Source organism: Magallana gigas, chromosome 7, assembly GCF_963853765.1.
Source record: "Magallana gigas chromosome 7, xbMagGiga1.1, whole genome shotgun sequence".
Lineage (NCBI taxonomy): Eukaryota > Metazoa > Mollusca > Bivalvia > Ostreida > Ostreidae > Magallana > Magallana gigas.
In genome coordinates this window covers 2,182,603-2,201,977 of record NC_088859.1, presented here as the reverse complement: position 1 = coordinate 2,201,977, position 19,375 = coordinate 2,182,603, and the positions used below count along the sequence as shown (strand labels likewise).

Sequence of the window (19,375 nt, the reverse complement as noted above, 5' to 3'; positions counted from 1 at the left end):
TATGAATATGCATGAGTTTAAGAATAGCAGTGGTGTGTAATCGTTTAGTGGCTATTTATACTTTTTATACAGCTAATTCCTGTCCGTGACGTCAAATAATGAGGATTCCTCAAGAACCATCTTGTGCTGACCGAAATATTGAATAATTATGAGAGTCAATGGATAAACACGGCGTGGTTCTTGGTCTGTATCGTATATTACTTGCGCATTATCAATTAATCTCCTGTGGAGATATATCTTTCTATGTATAGCTACACTCCCGCCCCCGGCATCGATCCAATAAAGTGATTATTCAACAAGTTGAACCACTGCTATGTGAACTTTAGTATTCCCTCAATTAAGTACAGACAACCGTGATCGTAGCATGGTATATTTTAGTTTAGTTTAACTTGGCATGCATACTAAACATACTATAAGGATAGTGAAACGAATAAATTAAACATCCAAATTACACCCTTTAACGCAAAAAAACCCCACACATTCAGTGTTTGCATAGGTAGAGTACCCATGCCACGTGCTGTGAAGCTTGATTAATCCTGCATTTGTGTGGCTAGCGCTGTCGATTTCAAAGTAAGTTGGGAAGTCAGTTTGTTTTTGCAAGCTGATAAGAGAATTTCGCGTGAAAAAAGTGTAAAAACATTAGACAGAATGTACATATTTTCTATAAAAAGTGAAGTACGGGGTATTTCAAGATCTACTGCGGTATAATTATTTTAAACTAGACTTTGACCCACGGTGCGTGCACGGGTTGACATTGCATATGATATCGGGCTTTACAAAGTAGATACATCGAAACACCGTATATTGTTGACATTTGCATAATCAAACTTTAAGCCTACAATAATGCTATTAATTTCACTACACTCTGCTGAGTTGGAATAATCTAACTGTGCTTCAGGCAAGGCCTTCACCACAGTTAAAATGTCCCCATATACCCGTAATGTAGCAGAAAATTGCAAAATCGCTCCAAAACGATTTTGGAGAAAATTAATAAAGTTGCATTGAAAATAACAGTCAAATTGTTCACAACAAACCATTTGAAGCTGTAAATACCTTTCTTCGAAAAGATTAAATTCTATAATTGCAGAATTCAACATATTTCAACCACGTTTTTTACACACTTTGTTGACATTCGAAACTCTCGGAATTTTTTTTATAGTAAATGCACTGTGTTTGAGTTATCTCCCGTATTTTCTTTGATGAACAGAAAAAAATTTCAAATGAAAATTAACACGCATTTGTTTTATCGTTTCCAAGTTAATCCATGCAAATGTGATATTGTGGAAACATAAAATAAAGAGCTCCCGTGATTTAGCGTGAATATAATGCGCATGCGCAAGATTGTAACATCCTAAAAAATTCAGATGATTTCCGGAATTTTCTGAGGAATTTTCGTTGATTATTAATTAACGAAGCTTGATTGAGAAAAAATAAAAACAAATTGGTAATCTTCAAGTACCAATGATGTTTAAAACGTTTAAAACAAAAGACAGTACTCTTCCGATTTATCGGTATTAAAGCTCAAAATTTCGAGTCTATTATTTTAATATAGTAGTATAAATTTAGCTTTAAAGAGATATTACAGCGAATTATCTTCCTCTTGGATATTTCCCTTTTTAAAGATAGTTAGATAAAAGAATATAAGTCGTGCATATACTGACAGATTGAATCTTTTTACAGCAAAAAAGTCTCGCAATTGCGTGTTAAATATTTTTCCGAAATTCTAAATTTATTTCTCTAAAATTTTGTTTACACCACAAGTAAAATCTGTATAAATTCGTAATATTTTCATCCCTTGCAGAAAGTCACGATGAAATGTTTACAGTTGATGCGCTAAGCTGTTGATCAAAAGGCTGAGCTAGCAATATTTCCTTTGACTGTAATTTTGAGCAAAATTGAGCAAAATGAGCTGTACCGTCTCTTATATATAATTGTTTCATCTCCATAACTTTTTGAAACGCTTAGAAATATATTTGATCACTCTCTACAATCGAATCGTACATTCTGCAAAAGAACAATAACTATGCGAGATTGAGATCATGTATTACCTGCATTAGGGGTTTTTAAGCATGAACGATTTTTTCATATGAAAAAAGTTCACTGTTCAAAAGTTTTTATTGATTATATATCATAAATTTTAGTATATATTGTGAATCATTAGGTATAGTACTATTAACTAACAAAATATTGGTTTTGTTTGTAATTTGTTTTTGCATATTCCATAAAAGAACAAGAATATGTTAGCAAGGTAGTTTCTGTCCTGTAGTATTTAGTATTGCAAACTCTTAATTGATACTCTAAACCTTCTATACCTTAAAATTTGAAGAAGAAAAAACCATTATTATTTTTGAGATTTGATTTTTATCAACTCTCTTATGCAGTTACTCTGGCAAACCGGAAGTCAAACTGTGTTTGGACCTAACCACAGATCATCGCCGCTGACAAGACCTTGTTCTCGAAAATAATCGATTAATTCGATGTAATGCATTCTGAAGCATTAACATTTTTTATAGTTAACTATTGCTTGGATCCATATAATTTTCCAGAAATATTTACATTACTGATACATAGTTTGATGGAATTTATTTTATCTTAAAATATTACGCAACATGATTCATATGATGTTTTCCTAGAATTCTTAAAATTGTCCATATGGAGAAATGGTGTACATTTTACTAATTTGCTTAGCGGCCATATTGTTATCACAATGGCGATTTTCAATACAATCGAATATATATAGAAAGGAATGAGAAAAATCAAAAAAAATTAATAAATAAGTAATTCTGAAATATTTTCTCCTCATTTGGTTCTGTCATTTACATCCGGGATTGGAATGTGTTTGTTTTGTTTTGAATCTGAAAAATCGAAGCGGGGCGTTGTATGAATAAAGTGTGTTTAAGCGATGAAAGGCGTCATGTAGGGATTTTGGAATTATTTTTAAAATACTTGCCATTCATAGGTAAAATAGTTCCTCATATATTTACAAAACTAGTTGTGTCAGAAATCTTATCTCAAATTAAAAAAGTTTTGTCGGATCCTTTTTACTTCCAATTTAGCATTATCAAGACTTTCTCAGTAAGCTTTCGGACTTGCAAATTGGCATTTAGGCTTTATATTGAATCATTATGCATATTGCATATTTTTATTTAAGAATTAACGTTATAAATTGGATAAAATTTGTCAGTTTAAAATATATATCAAGCTGATATTTTTAGCTGTTTATTTATTTATTTACTCATTTTAGCCGGTATAGTCCTATTTTTAGATTATCTCTAATGGCTGGATAGAGAGGTATTCAAAGTGAAAATCTATATTATGAAAAAATGCGTTATTCAATTACGGATAATAGACTACTTGGCATGCGATATTACATATCGTTGATTTTAAGATAAATATCAATCGATGAAATCAACTCCCGTCGGTACTTCTATACTTGGAATTATTAGATTAATCTCCTCCGCAATAATGCCTCCGTCTCTCAGTACTTTTAGTACTTTGATTCTTTACTATAAAAAGAGTAAAGAAATTATTATCTTAGCACATTCTTTGGACTATTTTAATTTTCAGTACACCCCCTATGCATCGCCTTTACATGTTGTCGGTAGAAACGTGCGGAACTAGAACTAGAAACTAGAACTCATTCGTCCCTTTACAAAGCTTAATTCTAATAGCCATAGCATTTTAATATCGTTGTTTTGAACAAAATATATCCATTACTAATTAATGTGGGCAAAGCTCTCATTTATTTGGATGCGGTCACTGTGTTCACGCGATTCAAATTACCCCAAACTGAAGAGGGTTGAAAATGCAGCAATTGGGTCTTCATTTGACAGGTTTTTTTTTTTTAAAACCAACACTGTTTCTGAAAGCTTATGAAAATGCCGATCTATCAATCTAAAGTTTGTCAATTTTCTTTAACATAAATGGGAAACATTGAATTGTTTTCACCATGCAAATTTTCCCATTGAAGACAGTGAGTACGTTAATTAAATATCACATCAACTAATTAATGTATGGTATTTCTTCTTTAAATTTTGTGTATAGATAAATTATATATTGCTGATAATGGGTAGTTTCTTTTGTTGATGTTTCGTATATTGCATAACATACATAACCCGTAAAGTGGGGGTGATTCGAAATACCCCAAATGACTGTTGTGAAATGTGCTCCAAAAGCTTTTACGGGTATTTATGGAGACTTTATACTCAACAGTATCTCACCAAAAACATGGCTCTCCTCCCTCTTCACTACGAGGCTGCTATGGTTCTTAGCGGTGTTGGAGATGCCCTGGGATTCAAGAGTGGTTCTTGGAAGTTTTACAAAGTCGGGAACGATATTCTTGAGGAACTGAAATCAATGGGAGGCCTATCTGCATTAAATGTTAAACGTAATATAACTTTAAATCTAGTTTCATTATCATACACTAATAACAAAGATTTTTTTTTATTTCCTGGCAATGTAAATTGTTTCTTTCCTAGTAAAATTTGGTGATATTTTGTAACACGCCTTTAATTTTTTATCCAATGAAAATGAGATTAAGGTAACCGTTGAGCATACTGTCAAATCTTAATACACAAAAATAGGGGACATTTACCAGAAATCTGCCAGTCATTAGTCAGTATATAAATCCATTTATCCATAAATTAATCAACCAACAATCAACCAAGAACTGAAACACCCTAAAATGTTGGAACAAGAAAATTAAATTTATCAAAGGCCAGTTTAAGGAACAGGTAAGGACTAAAAAGGACCAATGACACACACAAGCAACTTCGATGGTCGTCTAATCAATTGAACAAGCTGTCATATACATTGAACATAAAATATTATTGAACCTATGACAAATTAATTTCCACACTGCCAACTTTCTTAACATGTATGATTCGATAAAATATAAACTTCACATGTAATTAGAATTATTGAACTTTTGCTCCTTGTCGCTATGCAGCACCAGAATGGATTGTCAGTGATAGCACAGTCATGCATTTAGCTACATCAGAGGGTAAGATTAAAATAAACGAGACAACATTTTCTATAAATATCAGAATACAGCTAATTGATATGTATTTACAAATCAAAGAACATGAATATGGTTTAGTGAAGCAAAGTTCTACATTTTAACTTCAGCACTAATCCAAAAAAGCGGTAGAAACTGTGGCAAAGGAGATCTGTACAAAATGATTGCAGTGAAGTACAAAGAATGCATGATTGACACGAAGGGCCGATTCCCAGGTATTGGTTCATTGTCTTATTTGGAGAAAAACCATCTTTTCTTTGCTATATATATATATATATATATTATATATATATATATATATATATATATATATATATATATATATATATATATATATATATATATATATATATATTTATATATACTATGTATATGATTTCATGCGATGTTTACCAAAGTGGTGTTTGATATACAAGTACCTTTCACAACACCTTCTGTTATTCCATCATATGCAATAGATTTCATTAAGCTAGCATTCAGAGGATTTTTTTTTTAATTTATGAAATCAGGTAAGACATGTACCACGAATGTTCGTAATCTAGTGCCTGATAGACCTGACTGGGAGGTTGGATGTAGAATCGCATTCAGCACGAGGTATTTAGTTATGGATGAATTTGTTTTAAGTTTAAAGCTGTGCAATAAAGATATATCATGAGATGTGTGGACATCGAAAAGTAACCGCTGTAATTATTGTCATGTGTCATTGAAGTGGTTTAATTTTACCAGTGGTGGTGGATGTGGGGCAGCCATGAGAGCGATGTGTATTGGTCTAAGATATCCACGGTATGTCAATATATTCTATTAATAATGGTCATGAACTACGAATTGATTCCTAATTGAATCATAATATGTGTTTCTAGAAGGGAATTAAACATTTTATCTTACATTCACTTTTTCTGCAACCTCATCTATATTCAAGCATATAATTTTTAATTTTATATTTCAATTTTTATGTGTACGGTCAACGTAATGACAGCCGCAAATGAACATTTCTAAAGGTTTAATTATTAGTGGTCATGTGTTAAAAAACAGACATATTCCTCCAATCCTTTGTATTGCAAAAAAACAGATAGTTATTTCCATTTTATTTTTATATTTTTATTTGCATAAAGATTGCTAGACAGAAATTGCATTTGTTATAATTATACAAAACGAAACAGGACAAAAATTCAAAACTGTTTGACTTTTTTGATAATATACTTGATCCTTGGAAAATAATCTTATCTAAACTAAATTTTTACCAAATTCAAGCTATGTAAATCAAAACCTGGCATTAGTTTGTTACAAGAAAACTAAAATTCGTTTTTGACCTACACTTGCGTGCCAAAAGTATGTCATTTTAAAAAAATATTTTTCCCTATTTATTTATTGAAAACAAGATTTAAATTTTTAATTTGAAAAGGTTTTCTGTTGTTCTTTTTGTCATATTTTGAAGAAATTTTTATTTATTAAAGGAGATTCAATTGGCAATTTTTGACATTCACTGAAATTGTGTTTTTCACGACTCATTTCATAAAATTATAGCTATACTATATATCTTTTGCAGAATGCAAGCCGAAAAATCCTTCTTCGGATTATTATCTTCAAATCTCAGAAACACAAGGTTGAAAAAATATTTAATAATGATGCAACAAAAGCTAGAGAAATTCTGAATTTATCAATCCAGGTTTTATTTCAAAATTGGTCAAGGGGTTACTTTTTAACGAATCTTTAATTAATGTTGGTTTTCAATGAAATATATAGTAAAAAGAAAAAGTAGATATACTTTTGGCACCTGAGTGTATAATAAATGAATATATAAACACTAAAAATGAGAAAAAAATTAAAACTTTTCTTCTCAAATCGTGACCATGTCCTTAAACAGGCGAGAGATTTGATTTTGTTACAAACGAATAGAATTTTATTACTTTCATGAATTCACTCAATCACTTCAATCATTAATTTTGTTCGATGTGAATAAATTGCAGGGAGGAAGACTTACCTGACCTGCTTGCTGTAAGTATAGAGTCCGGGAGAATGACCCATCACCACCCCACGGGTTACCTGGGTAGTCTGGTCGCCGCCCTCTTCACAGCTTACGCAATACAAGGTACATTACTCCATATATGCATCTCACACAAAAACACACACTGAACTGAAAATGGTATTGAAATACTTAGTTTATATATAGGTATGGATATCTTGAAAATATTTTCACTTAATAGTGTTAGATTGGTTGTTTTTACTGTATGGAAAATGCTAATCAAAAATGTACTCGACTTTAATTCTGCCCTCTTCACAGCTTACGCTTTACCAGTTACATAACTCTGATCCACAATATTATGCAGACTACGAACACCAATATTAATTCACCCTTTAAATGATATGAAAATTAATATATGTTATGAATTTATCATAAAACTATTATACATAATTTTTCATCAAAAAAGGGAAACCACCGAGAGAGTGGGGAGCAGGACTAATGAGTGTTCTGCCACAGGCCAAAAAATACATTATATCGCAGAAATTCTACGTGAAGGAAAACTTAGAGGCCTGGTAAGTTTCAAGATAAGCATGAACATAAATGGATTTTCAAAGAGCTGACCCACAATGTGGTTTGGTTGTCATCCGATTTTTGTAAATAAAAATAGTTGAACAAATGTACAATGATAAAATTAGGTCGGTATTTATGTTTATCCATATAAATAATTATTGCTTGTCTTGTTGCCAGCCTGATATCACATTAAGCTTTCTCTGTTACAAACGTATTTGAAAAAAATTAGACTTGTAAGGGAAAAAAATCATTTTTAATTTTGTTTTCTTCATGCATCAATGGTCCCTTAATGGAAATAAATATAGAACAATTTCAGACGATATAAACGAGAAGTGAATCTTCCCAGACTTATTTTGTTCTCTGTCCTCATCAATCTATTTTCATTTTTAGAATATGTATGCATGGAGTTCTTTTCTTAAATGCATCTATAACTTTAAATTAAATCCTTGCGTGGATTGGTTGTTTTTCCAAAATATAGCAATGCTTTGTCTAGAATACATATATTAAATGTAGAACTTTCCAGGGAAATCAGATTTTTTAAAGCTTTTTTGTTGCCTTTTTAGACCATTATAGTGATTTTGTTATATGCTATATTTTGAGAAATAAAAGTGCAATCGATTTTTATCAATTAAAAGATCATTTTACATCTTATTAAAAGGTGTAGAAATGTTATTATCAACAGGGATTATTTTGAGTCTCGTTGGAAGGAATATCTCAAAAAGAAAAATCTTTTGGACGGAACGAAGAATCCCAAGCCGGACAATCTGAAGGTTGATGAGAGGGACACGTTTTATAAGAAGCTTAGTTTCTGTGGTTTTGGAGGAGCCAGTGGACATGATGCACCAATGATTGCGTAAGTAAAATTATATCCAGTAATTAGGTATAAATGTAATTTGAATCCTATAATTACATTTGAAATCAGCATACCTATATCATGTAGCTTTATGAGGTTTTACATGTTGTTTTGATTGAACGAAATTGTGGACACAAGTACAAAACAAAGTCTTGTTCACTTTGAACTACAGTCGAAGACCAAAACTATACCTTTAAAAAACTTGAAAAATATGAAAGGTGGTCATTGATGTCCACTCTAATTGTACCTGATATCCATTTTGAGAATAGAGTACCCTATTTTGAGACAAAATTTCAACTTTGATATTCAACATTTTTCTTGACAAATAGTTGTAGAAAGAATGTTTTACACATTTGGCCCACATATGTGCAAGATGACCCGGCATCCTCCTAAATTATGTACAATATTACAGATCAAGTTGGTTTGTAAAGTAATTAAGCATAAGATCGATGACATCTATGTTTGAAATATTCCCTAACATCTAGTCATATCGCAAATATGACTGAATATCATTGTGTGGATTTTTTAAATCAAGCCAAACAAATTCTATGAAAAATAGTGTACCTTACTACCACTGTGTTGAATGATGAAGTAAGCATTATTATCTGACACAATTAAAGGTTTTTTAAAGGTCGTCATCGATTCCATTTTTCTCAAATGATATACTTGTATATTTTCAAATCACTACATGTTTCTACTTTTGTAGATTTGCTTGATTGCATTGTTATATGTATTATGGAATGGCCGATTGTTGTACACTGTGCTTTTGTTTGTTCAACAGATATGACGCTCTTCTACAATCTGGAAAGAACTGGAAAGAGCTGTGTGAGAGGTAAAGGGTTTTTTTCATATTTTTTTAAATTTTATATAATAATGGTTTAATTTCAATACTTCTGCAAAATATATTAAACTTGTATTAAATGAAGTTCAGTCCTTATAATATTGTCGCATATAAGAGGTCTTGTTTCTTGTAAATAAATCTTTAAAAATAGGGCCATGTTCCATGGGGCAAACGGGGATAATACCGGTGTAATTGCTGCCTGTTGGTACGGGGCCATGTATGGGTATCATGGGGTACCGGAGGGAAACTTTAAGGTATCAATATTCAAGTGTTACGTTATTCTTAAATCTGTAGAATACTTATTTTTCCGAATATACAACGTTGGGTTTTTTTCAGAATGTTGAATATCATGGTAGGCTGGTCGAACAAGGTCGTCTATTGTATGAATTTGTGTATGGGTCTCATGACGAAGAGAACGTGAGTACAGTGATGAACAATTACACATATGATAAAATGGTCAACTTCACAAAGAAGATCCTCTTATTAATAAAAGCAATGTGAACTGAACATTTTAATGTCGTAAATTCTTAAGTGTGAAAGTTTGATGAAAACTGAAAAGACACAAAGAATTTTGGTTGACAAACATCTGATAGACATATTTAGTGGGAAGCCAAAGAGGCATTGATTGAAGTAAAAATACTCATTTTAGTCTGCCATTTATTCTTTTGAAGAAAAACCTTTCTGCTAATAAAATTTGTGGGTTATTTTTATTTTGTCGTGTTTTTTTAATGGTTAAGTTTCAAGTAGAATTATCTTAACAGAAGGTTTTTACAGCAAAATCAAATTATGAAATATAAAGCTCATATTACCGTATTGCTTTAAGATACTTCAACCAATAAGAAAATGCATATGAATATTTTACAGGAAAGTGAAGAAACACAGGTGAAGACCTTGATTGACGATGTCCAATCGCAAGATTATCAGGCGGAAGGTCAATGTGCAGAATGTACGTCTTCTGAATATTAATGTATTGTTCTGTCAACGTTAAGCATTCTAGAGGAATGAAATGTAAAATACTGAAAATGAGCAATTCAAATGTATCAACAATACTTGTAACATAACTGTCACCCCTTTAATAAAAGAGAAAGAAGCCCCCCCCCCCCTCCCAATAAATGATAATAGACTCATTATACCTGGAAATTTGTTATTAAACAAAAACCTTACAATTCTGCAATACCTCTTTACCGCAAATTGATATTTGAAATACTTGCTAAGCTAATATAAAGGGGTTTCTGCAATTTTTTGATTATTCATCTTTTCCAAGTTCATCATATTCAATCATTAAGAGCGAGCACAGGTTGTAAATTGCAATTGTACAGAAAGTTCGACAAAAATTTATATACTAAGCCTTCCTTTTATCATGAGAAGCTTCTGTAGAATTGAGAAATAAAATAATATCAAATCATAACATTATATGAGGAACCTCATCATAACAAAACTAACAGTACAATTGATGTACACATAACCCCAATCAGAGTTTTAAAGATGAAAAGAGGTAGTTATTCGAAGAATTGCCTATATTCTCAATATTTCGCAACCAATCAATTTCAGATGAATCCATAACTGAGTATCAGCGGAACGGTTGCAATAGCTGTGGTAGAAACCTCGATATGGTAGACCTACAAAAAAGGAAAGTGGAGCTTGAAATTGAAAATCTAAAACTCAGGAATACACTTATCACACTCGAAATACAGAAAATGCAGGGCGGTATGGAATGATTATGTTGGGCATCATCTCTTTTAACATATAGTATTTGACTTTTATTTACAATAAATATTGTCATTCCTCTATTGAACAGTGTTTAACGTACTTTGGAATTTTCATCGATCAAATCCTGAAGACACATAACACAACTAACATAAGTATGAGTTGTATATAGATAATGTAAACAATCATGTTTGTGGTTTTTTAAATCATAATTTCATTGTTCAGTTTAAAAAACAATATCAAATTTTGCCAGAGGGATTCATTTTTTGGTGCCGTATTTGCACTTCTTATGATGGACAGTGCACTAGCGTATGCTAGCACGTATGCGTAATAATGAAGTCATTTACGTCATCGTTTTAAATCTCAACGTTAATATCCTTCATGATCATTTACTGCTCTCTATTGAACTCGATTACAAAATACATTATTAAAACATTTTACTTGTAATTAAATGCATGTGTGTAATAGAAAAACACTGTTAATAACCTATTTGCATCTCTTCGGACTTGGCAGAAGAACCTTATAGAAACATCCACTGGAAACAAAAACGACTTTAGAAATGCAAACATATGTTTTTTAAACTTATTTATGTATACATTTGATATACACTGCAAAATATTCTTTTTCTCCAATAGCTAATATTTCATATTTCATTTAATTTATTAATTTAAGGGTACAAACTCGTTTGTGTAGATATTGTTGATTCCTTTGCGCAAAAATTATTTAAGTTAGTTAACAAAACGTTCATATACAATCCAGAAATAATGCAATCTACAATCTATAAATCGGCTCCATAACACAATACAACTGTGTGATCGGCCCACAATTTACCTTATGGAACAGAACTGTAATCAGATAGCAAACACGCCTTGATATTTTTTAAAACCCAATTTTTTTTCTTTATTTCTTGACATCCAAGAGCATCGTCGTTGTAGATCGTACGTCCTCAATAAGTTGTGCAACAAAAAACACCTAAATCATGCAGTTTTTACAAATTTAATAGTTTTTACGCGTATTTTGCATACGTAAACAGCGAATATTACGATATAATTACATAAGTTTATAACTGTGTAGATTTATGGCACATTGATAACACCAAATTGATGACAACATCAAACTGTCATTAACATTCTTTACTTTTTCCAAAAAAATGTGTTCGTTATATTTGACGCATTGTGCAATCTGTAATTTTTTAAAATCAATCCATTAAAGATTACGGAGACGGCTTAGATAGGCATTGCCTGCTGCCTAATCCATTTATGTAAATGTATATTTGCATCATAAAATATGTTCAAATTAAATCAAAAGATTACAACTTCATGGTAATGTTTGTCTTCACAACAGTCTGAATTTCTTGTTTTAACAATTCAAGAACCATGATGTTAGTTACAAAATTAAGCTTTGCTAAAGTTAAACACAAAACTATAAAACAATGTTGCCTCAAAATGTTATAACATGGTTCTTTCAATCAGAAGTGATGTAAATCACTTATGTCCTTTATTTGAATACATGTATAGTTCATGAAAGACCCGAAGTGTTTATTGCAACTTATTTGTACAAATTATTTAAAAATGGAATCTGGTCAGTGATTTAATCTCAACTCCATCAAAATCGAGTACAAAATCTTAATTTTGTCTATTTTTATTATACAACTTGTATGATGATAATGAATTAAACATGGGAAATCAAGTGAATGATAAGTTTCCGTCGAGTTTTTCATAAAAACAATGTTGAAAATTGAGAACAATACAAACGCAAAACATTTAATTTTTTTAGAATCCTTTAGGCAAAGTCAGTTGGGTTTAGTCCTAGTATATCATGTATTCTCCATCGAGTCGCACTTTGTATTCTATGCCATGGAACCTGTGCGAGTGACTGATGGTATGAGTATAGAGCAGCCTGGAGGTTCCCTGTGGTCTGTTGACAGATCCCCAGGATCTCCCAGGAGATGTCTTTTTTGGGTCCATACATATGTAAACAGGGTCCTTCACGATTATTTTGAATCAAGAACTGTAACTCGTCTAGAGATGCTTGCGCTAACGCTGTATTTATGTGTTTGTAACACAAAATTTCAAAAAGTGTATCGTTACATACATTGGGATATCTAATACTAGCCACCTGTTCTGAAAAGAAGACTGTTGTTCAGGTATTAGTTCATTGATGTACCAAATAGTGTTCATCAGAATGATATCATTTGCTAAAGCCTGATTCATTTTAGTAGATAAGGTCTTTCCCCCCATAACCTCAGCATACCTTTCTCTATCTACATGCCCCCCGTATATTATATACGGTTGTGCTAACTTGCCCTTTGTCATTTCTACAATAGATAAAGCTTCCCTGTATCTGAATGTCTTGTAATAATAAATAGCAATGTACAACATGTCAGAAACATTCCTTAACTTAGCTACTAATTTCAGCATGTGACGATTTATTTTTTCAGCAATATACACCTTTTTGTTGATATTTGTACACATATTTTGTAATAGGAAAGCAGTTCTATGAAAGGTGGTGGCTGTCAATTTCTGTAAAGTGACAATTTGATACCGAGACAAGGGTGAAGCTAATAACTGCTCTATTGCATGCAGTGACTTTATACAACGGTGTAAATCTAGTGCTCCTATTTCATCAGCACCAATCTCGTTAAAAAATTCCTTGTCATGATCAATTTCATATTTTATCAAACTGTCATCCGAACAAATGTAAAGTCTAGGATTGCAAAGGACGTTAATGATGTAGGAGTTGATAGAGGAACACTGTACCAGACATCCCAGACCTCTCGTGTACAACTCTTGTAACTGCAGAAACAATCTGTTCTGTGCTGAACCATAAATCTTCGTCAGAAACAGGTTGTTTTGGGGGATAAAAAAATTAGGACAAAAACCCGCATAAACCCATTTAATTAGGAGTTTAAAGCAAGCCCAAAAACAACTCAAGAGATTTTGGGGACACCAGTGAGAAAGTGTGTTTTGTTGAATCACCCAGAAAACAGCTGTCTTCATGTGATAAGAACACAGCATTTTGTTGGTGTCTTCTAACTGTTGATTAATAACTTCTTTTAGAAATAGTTTTAACAGCCCATACGTCAAAAACTGACACTGGTTCATAGCATACACGCATTTTTGTTCTGCCCGAGAAAATGAGATTCTCCATTCTTTATTTTCATGGGGTCCTAACGGGTGTCCTATTGCTACAAAGTGACATCCATTTCTGATAATGTCATTTACAACATCAGGGTTAGGCCATGAATGACACCTGTCTATCCATGAGGAGGAAGACGGAGGCCAAAAGTCACAAACAAAACACTCAGCAGAGTCAAATTGCATCCTCCCTCGTTCAGGTCCAGCAATACAAGTACCACAGGGTCCATGTACGGTTGAATTAGGAAAAATCCCTGAACATGTTAACTGTATAAAAGTAAAACTAGAAATAAAGAGATTATCTTTAATTCTGATACATGCCAATGAGACTTCTCTGTAGTTCGATGGTGTCAGTAACTGAAGTAAAGCGAATCCTGGTGGACTCTCAGAAGTGTCAGAAAGTATCAGGATTTTATTGGTTGTTTAGTAAAACTCAGATTGAGACATGTCCAAGATTACTCTGTGGTCGTTTTTCCAGCACATACTGTCCGTATCTGATCCCTCCAGTCTGAATCCTTCTCTTCTACTTCCACTCAGCATAAAAATGAAATCGTCAATTTTATTTAGTCCTTTTACTACAATCTCTCTGATGTCCTCCACATCTCTCCTAATTGCCACTTGATCTGAGGTACCCACAATCAGACACATTCCCCGAAACAATGACTCTGACATGTGCTGGATACTTTTTAATCTGACAATATAATTTCTGTTAACTATTATATTAATGTTTTGAATTTTCATTGATCAAAGCCCTAGGACACAAAACACAAATTTACATAATCATGAAGTTATACAATGTATATAAATAATGTAAACACTCATATTGGTGGTTTTTCTTATGGGACATTGTCACGATTTTGGTAAAAAAAAATATTTTCCGTTTTAAATATTTACAATGCTTCAGTAAGGCATTTCTAATATTTAACCAAAATCTGAGTGTCAGTCGTCGTGTTATAATCGAGATAAAGAGCTCACAATTCGGTGTCATTTTAAAAAAAAAGGTTACGTCGTGTTTTTGTTTACGTTTTGAATGTTGAAGTAAAAATTCCAGTTTTAAACCTAAAATGAATGTGATAAATGCTAGGAAATATTTATTAATGCTTAAAATGAATTAGAAGAGAGAAAAATCAAAATTCCCTTGATCATTAGAAATGCATTTTTAAAACATTGTAAACAATAAAAAAGAAAAAAAGAAAAATTGAATTTGACCAAAATCGGGACCATGCCCCTTCAAATTATATACCTATTGTTTATTAAATCAGTGTGAAAGACAGATGTCCTGGTTACTAGTATCTGGTTTCTAGGGTTTTTTGCATTCTAAAAAGTATGTGATTAAGAGCCAAGTTTTAAATAAGCCCATCTTTTAAAACCGTGCTCAAGTAAACATGGTAAAAGAAGGAGCATAAGACTAAGCAATTCAAATGAAGATGAAAAACGTTTTATTTTTCATTGCAAATTCTACGAAAATAATAGAAACTCTTTCTTTCATAGTATAAACTTAGATAAACATCTAGATGAGACTGTCAACTTAAATATCATTATGGAAAAAAATCAAAGACAAACTTCCAAATATCTCAATTTGATTTATTCAGTTAGACAAAGTTATCTGTACAAATCAAAGTAAACGCATGCGCTCAATTAAATGTATATACTCTATTTGTATATTCTAAGATTTCAAAGTGACATATAGGTCCAATGGGCCCGCCGGGTGTAATTCGATGATGTATAATATTGTATTGTACTATACTTTTGACATACACATGTCACTATAAAAATATTTACTTACTTACTTACTTGCTAAGCAATTCATTTATCGTGCATATGCATGTTTTATCGGGATGCCTTTTATTTAAAGTAAATATATAGAGAATATATCGATACCTTGCAAGCATTTATTAATGTTCTTAGTATAAACTTTTTTATTTTTTAAAACGTGCTTGTCCCCATAGACCTTAATGCAATCTTCCTTAATTAATTACTGCTTAGTTAATAATATTTTTGAAAATTTCTCTCATTAAATCTTTTTTCTACTTAAAAATGCTTTGAATTAAAATCTAAGTATTTTAAAATATATGATGGATATTCAAGGTTAGAAAAATAAGGTCCTATTGGCTATTATGGATCGGATACCTTAATCCGAGATTTAGTTTGTGCGTGAAAGAAAAAGAAAATACCGATAAAGCAATATGAAACATAATATTATTTACAATGTATTATACATTTTTGTGAATGGGGTATCCTAAATTGATACTTACATGCGAGGCGAGAAGGAATTCATCTTTCCTGCAACGTTTCGGGATAACAATAACAGACCTAAATAGGGGACAGATGTTTTTCAACGTAATTTTATTTAATGATCAACAAGAACAAATATTATTAGCCCGTAATTACCGCTTCATAATTGATAATTGTTCGCTGAAGTGTTAAATCTAGGTACTGAAAGTCCCGACATGCACTGGAATATTGAAATGACTTGTTCCCTTGCAAGTTGACTTTGAAATGTCTTTCTGGTACTATTTCATTGCCCTTAGAAAATTAAATCTTATTTAACTAGTTTAATTTTTCCATGTTTCAAAAAGATGATTAGTGATTAAATATGACATACTACAGTATTTACACTTTTCTTTTACTTAAAGAATACTGAATTGAAAGAACGTTTTACAACAAAACTGATTTTCTGAGTTATGCAGGTTTGCAGAAATTAAGAAAATATTAACGAGAAATTTGAAAGTCAGCCCTGAAGAAGTGACAATCATTAACCTCTGTTCCTAAACAAAGGAAGAAAACCAATTTACAACATTCTCTGTAAGGAACAATTCAGTCAATTATGGCAGTATGAACTGGGGATGTTTGTTTCTTGTTGATTACAAATAGAAAAAAGCATAAAATGCCTTCCCTGTGTAGGGCTACAATATATCGAGTCAATCGCTTAATTCCTACAACTTACATAAATATTCATAACTATTGAGAAGTCAAATAATGTCCATTATGCAATTTTGAACTTGGGAATGTCCCATGCAAATTGCAAAATATGTTGTTCGTTTTTATTGTTGTTTTAAATTTTGTCTAATTAATTAATATTTCAATGACATTTGTGATATATTACTTTTAATTACCTTCTAAGGAGAAGAACTTGTACATTGTACAAACTTGTTTCTAATTTTCTTTATGTATGGTTTATTTAAGGAATGAAATTAATCCTGATAATTTATTTTCTGCTGTTAAATATAACAAATGGTCATAAGACAATTTTGGCCAGGTGAGACATGTAACCCATACGCCTTTTCAATACATGTAATTTAAAAAAAATGGAAGTATTAAAACTTATTCATAACATACACTTTATTGTCTCCTTTTATTTAAAAAGCGCCTATTTGCGGAAGAAATTTCATGAGATTATTTTTAATTAAATTGGTCACATACTTGCATGGGAACAAATAATCGTTTCAATTGATCATTCCAAGTTTTTCAACAATGCAATCAAAGGTCCGTGTTTAAACACGAGCTTTATAATTTACATCATAATTAATTACATTATTTTGGTCTCTATGCTACGTAATACGTGACCAACCAAAATGTCTCCGGACTACTAGCTGGCCTTATCAACTGGCCTTTTTTTAAGATGGCCGAGGGACATGTCTCCACCTAAGGGAGATCATGGGGAATATACGTACTGATGTAGTAAATATAAGGTTTGACATTTCTATACTACTATATTAAAATAATAGACTCGATTTTTTTTTGGCTTTAATACCTATAAATCGGAAGAGTACTGTCTTTTGTTTCCTATATTTTAAACATCATTGGTACTTGAAGATTACCAATTTGTTTTTATTTTTTCTCAACTAAGCTTCGCTAATTTATAATCAACGAAAACTCTCAAAAAATCCCGGAAATCATCTGGGTTTTTTGGATTTTACAATTTTGCGCGTGCGTAATTACATTCACGCTAATGGGATCTTTAGTTTATGTTTCCACACTATCATATTTGCATGAATAAACTCATAAACGATAATACAAATAAGTGTTAATTTTCATTGGAAATTTGCTATATATTCTGTTCATATATATTTATGATTTCTTATGAGAGAAATTATAAAATAACAAATATACATATTAATTTAGTACGTGTACTTACTTTAATTTTGTCATCGTGATGGCAAAAAAATATTTGATTTCATGCAAGAAATTTACATTATATTTCTTAAGAGAGTGAACATAGAATGTTTTATTGTTAAAATAATAAATGTCTTATAGACCCGGTTTAACGATAGAATGCGTTCCGTGTATTGTCTCTGCAGCAAACAAATATTTGTACGTTGGCGAAAAAGTGTTGAATTCTTCCATTATATGAATTAAAGAACTATATATGATATTAGTCAAATTTGGCCCCCATAATTTGCTAATTTTTAAGTGATTCAGGCACATTAATTTGTTGTGATATTTTATAAAAGAGTTGACATAAAATATGTTTTTCACCTATTCATTTGCACTCGCTGGCAGTATATGACGTCAGAAGGGACACTATTCTTATAATGGAATCAAAATCAGTCAAAAATTCACATTTTTCTTATCTTTATTCGAATGGGAAATATAAAGCGACTCTTTGAACAAGAACGAACTTTTTGTCACTAATAAGTACTTGAGAGATACATTTTTGGTGAAAATATTTTGTTTGTTCAAGCAGTCGCTCAATGTTTCCTTAAAGAAAAACTGCTTCAAAACAAGCCGTTTTATGCTAAAAATGCGAAAATGGCGGGAAAAGGTAAATTTTATGATGTAATATTTTTAAATTGTGGGCACTAAAAATCAAAATGAAAATTATGAAAAAACTTCAAATGTATATCTGTGCAAAGAAAACAAAGAATTACAGTAAAATGACAATGTTCATTTAAGGGGGCCAATTTAGGCTCAAACCATATATAGTCCTTTTTAGATGAAAGGTATTTACAGTATTATGATTAATTTTCATTGTAACTTCAATGTAATCTTCAATGCAACTTCATTAATTTTTCCAAAATCGTTTCGGAGCGATTCTGCAAATTTTCTGCTGCATTACTGGTATATGGGAGGCATTCTAACTGTGGTGAGGGCCATTCCCGAGACACGGTTAAATTATTCTAACTAAGGAAAGTGTATTGAATTAAATAGCATTAATGTAGGCTTATAGCTTTGTTACGTAAATGTCAACAACACTGTGTGTCGATGTATCTATTTCGTAAATGTCCAATATGCAATGTCAATCAGTGCACGCACGGGTCAAAGTCTAGTTAATAAATATGTTTAT

At 31.6% G+C, this 19,375-nt stretch overlaps 1 protein-coding gene across 5 annotated transcripts in view; it reads left to right on the top strand.

The window, feature by feature from the left end:
• The window catches only part of LOC105329631 (ADP-ribosylhydrolase ARH1), a 47,408-nt gene that overhangs the window by 21,803 nt on the left and 6,230 nt on the right, over window positions 1-19,375 (top strand). For 2 of the 5 annotated variants that reach the window (XM_066065319.1, XM_066065322.1), the window contains 8 exons: window positions 6,985-7,106; window positions 7,447-7,552; window positions 8,233-8,403; window positions 9,185-9,235; window positions 9,396-9,498; window positions 9,581-9,661; window positions 10,109-10,190; window positions 10,796-10,951. In XM_066065319.1, coding sequence (XP_065921391.1) covers window positions 6,985-7,106; window positions 7,447-7,552; window positions 8,233-8,403; window positions 9,185-9,235; window positions 9,396-9,498; window positions 9,581-9,661; window positions 10,109-10,190; window positions 10,796-10,951 — 872 coding nt within the window. Of the gene's footprint in view, window positions 1-4,212; window positions 4,388-4,948; window positions 5,003-5,127; window positions 5,233-5,526; window positions 5,612-5,726; window positions 5,801-6,984; window positions 7,107-7,446; window positions 7,553-8,232; window positions 8,404-9,184; window positions 9,236-9,395; window positions 9,499-9,580; window positions 9,662-10,108; window positions 10,191-10,795; window positions 10,952-19,375 lie in introns of those variants that run through there. The other 3 variants (XM_066065321.1, XM_066065323.1, XM_066065320.1) reach the window with 3 other exon arrangements.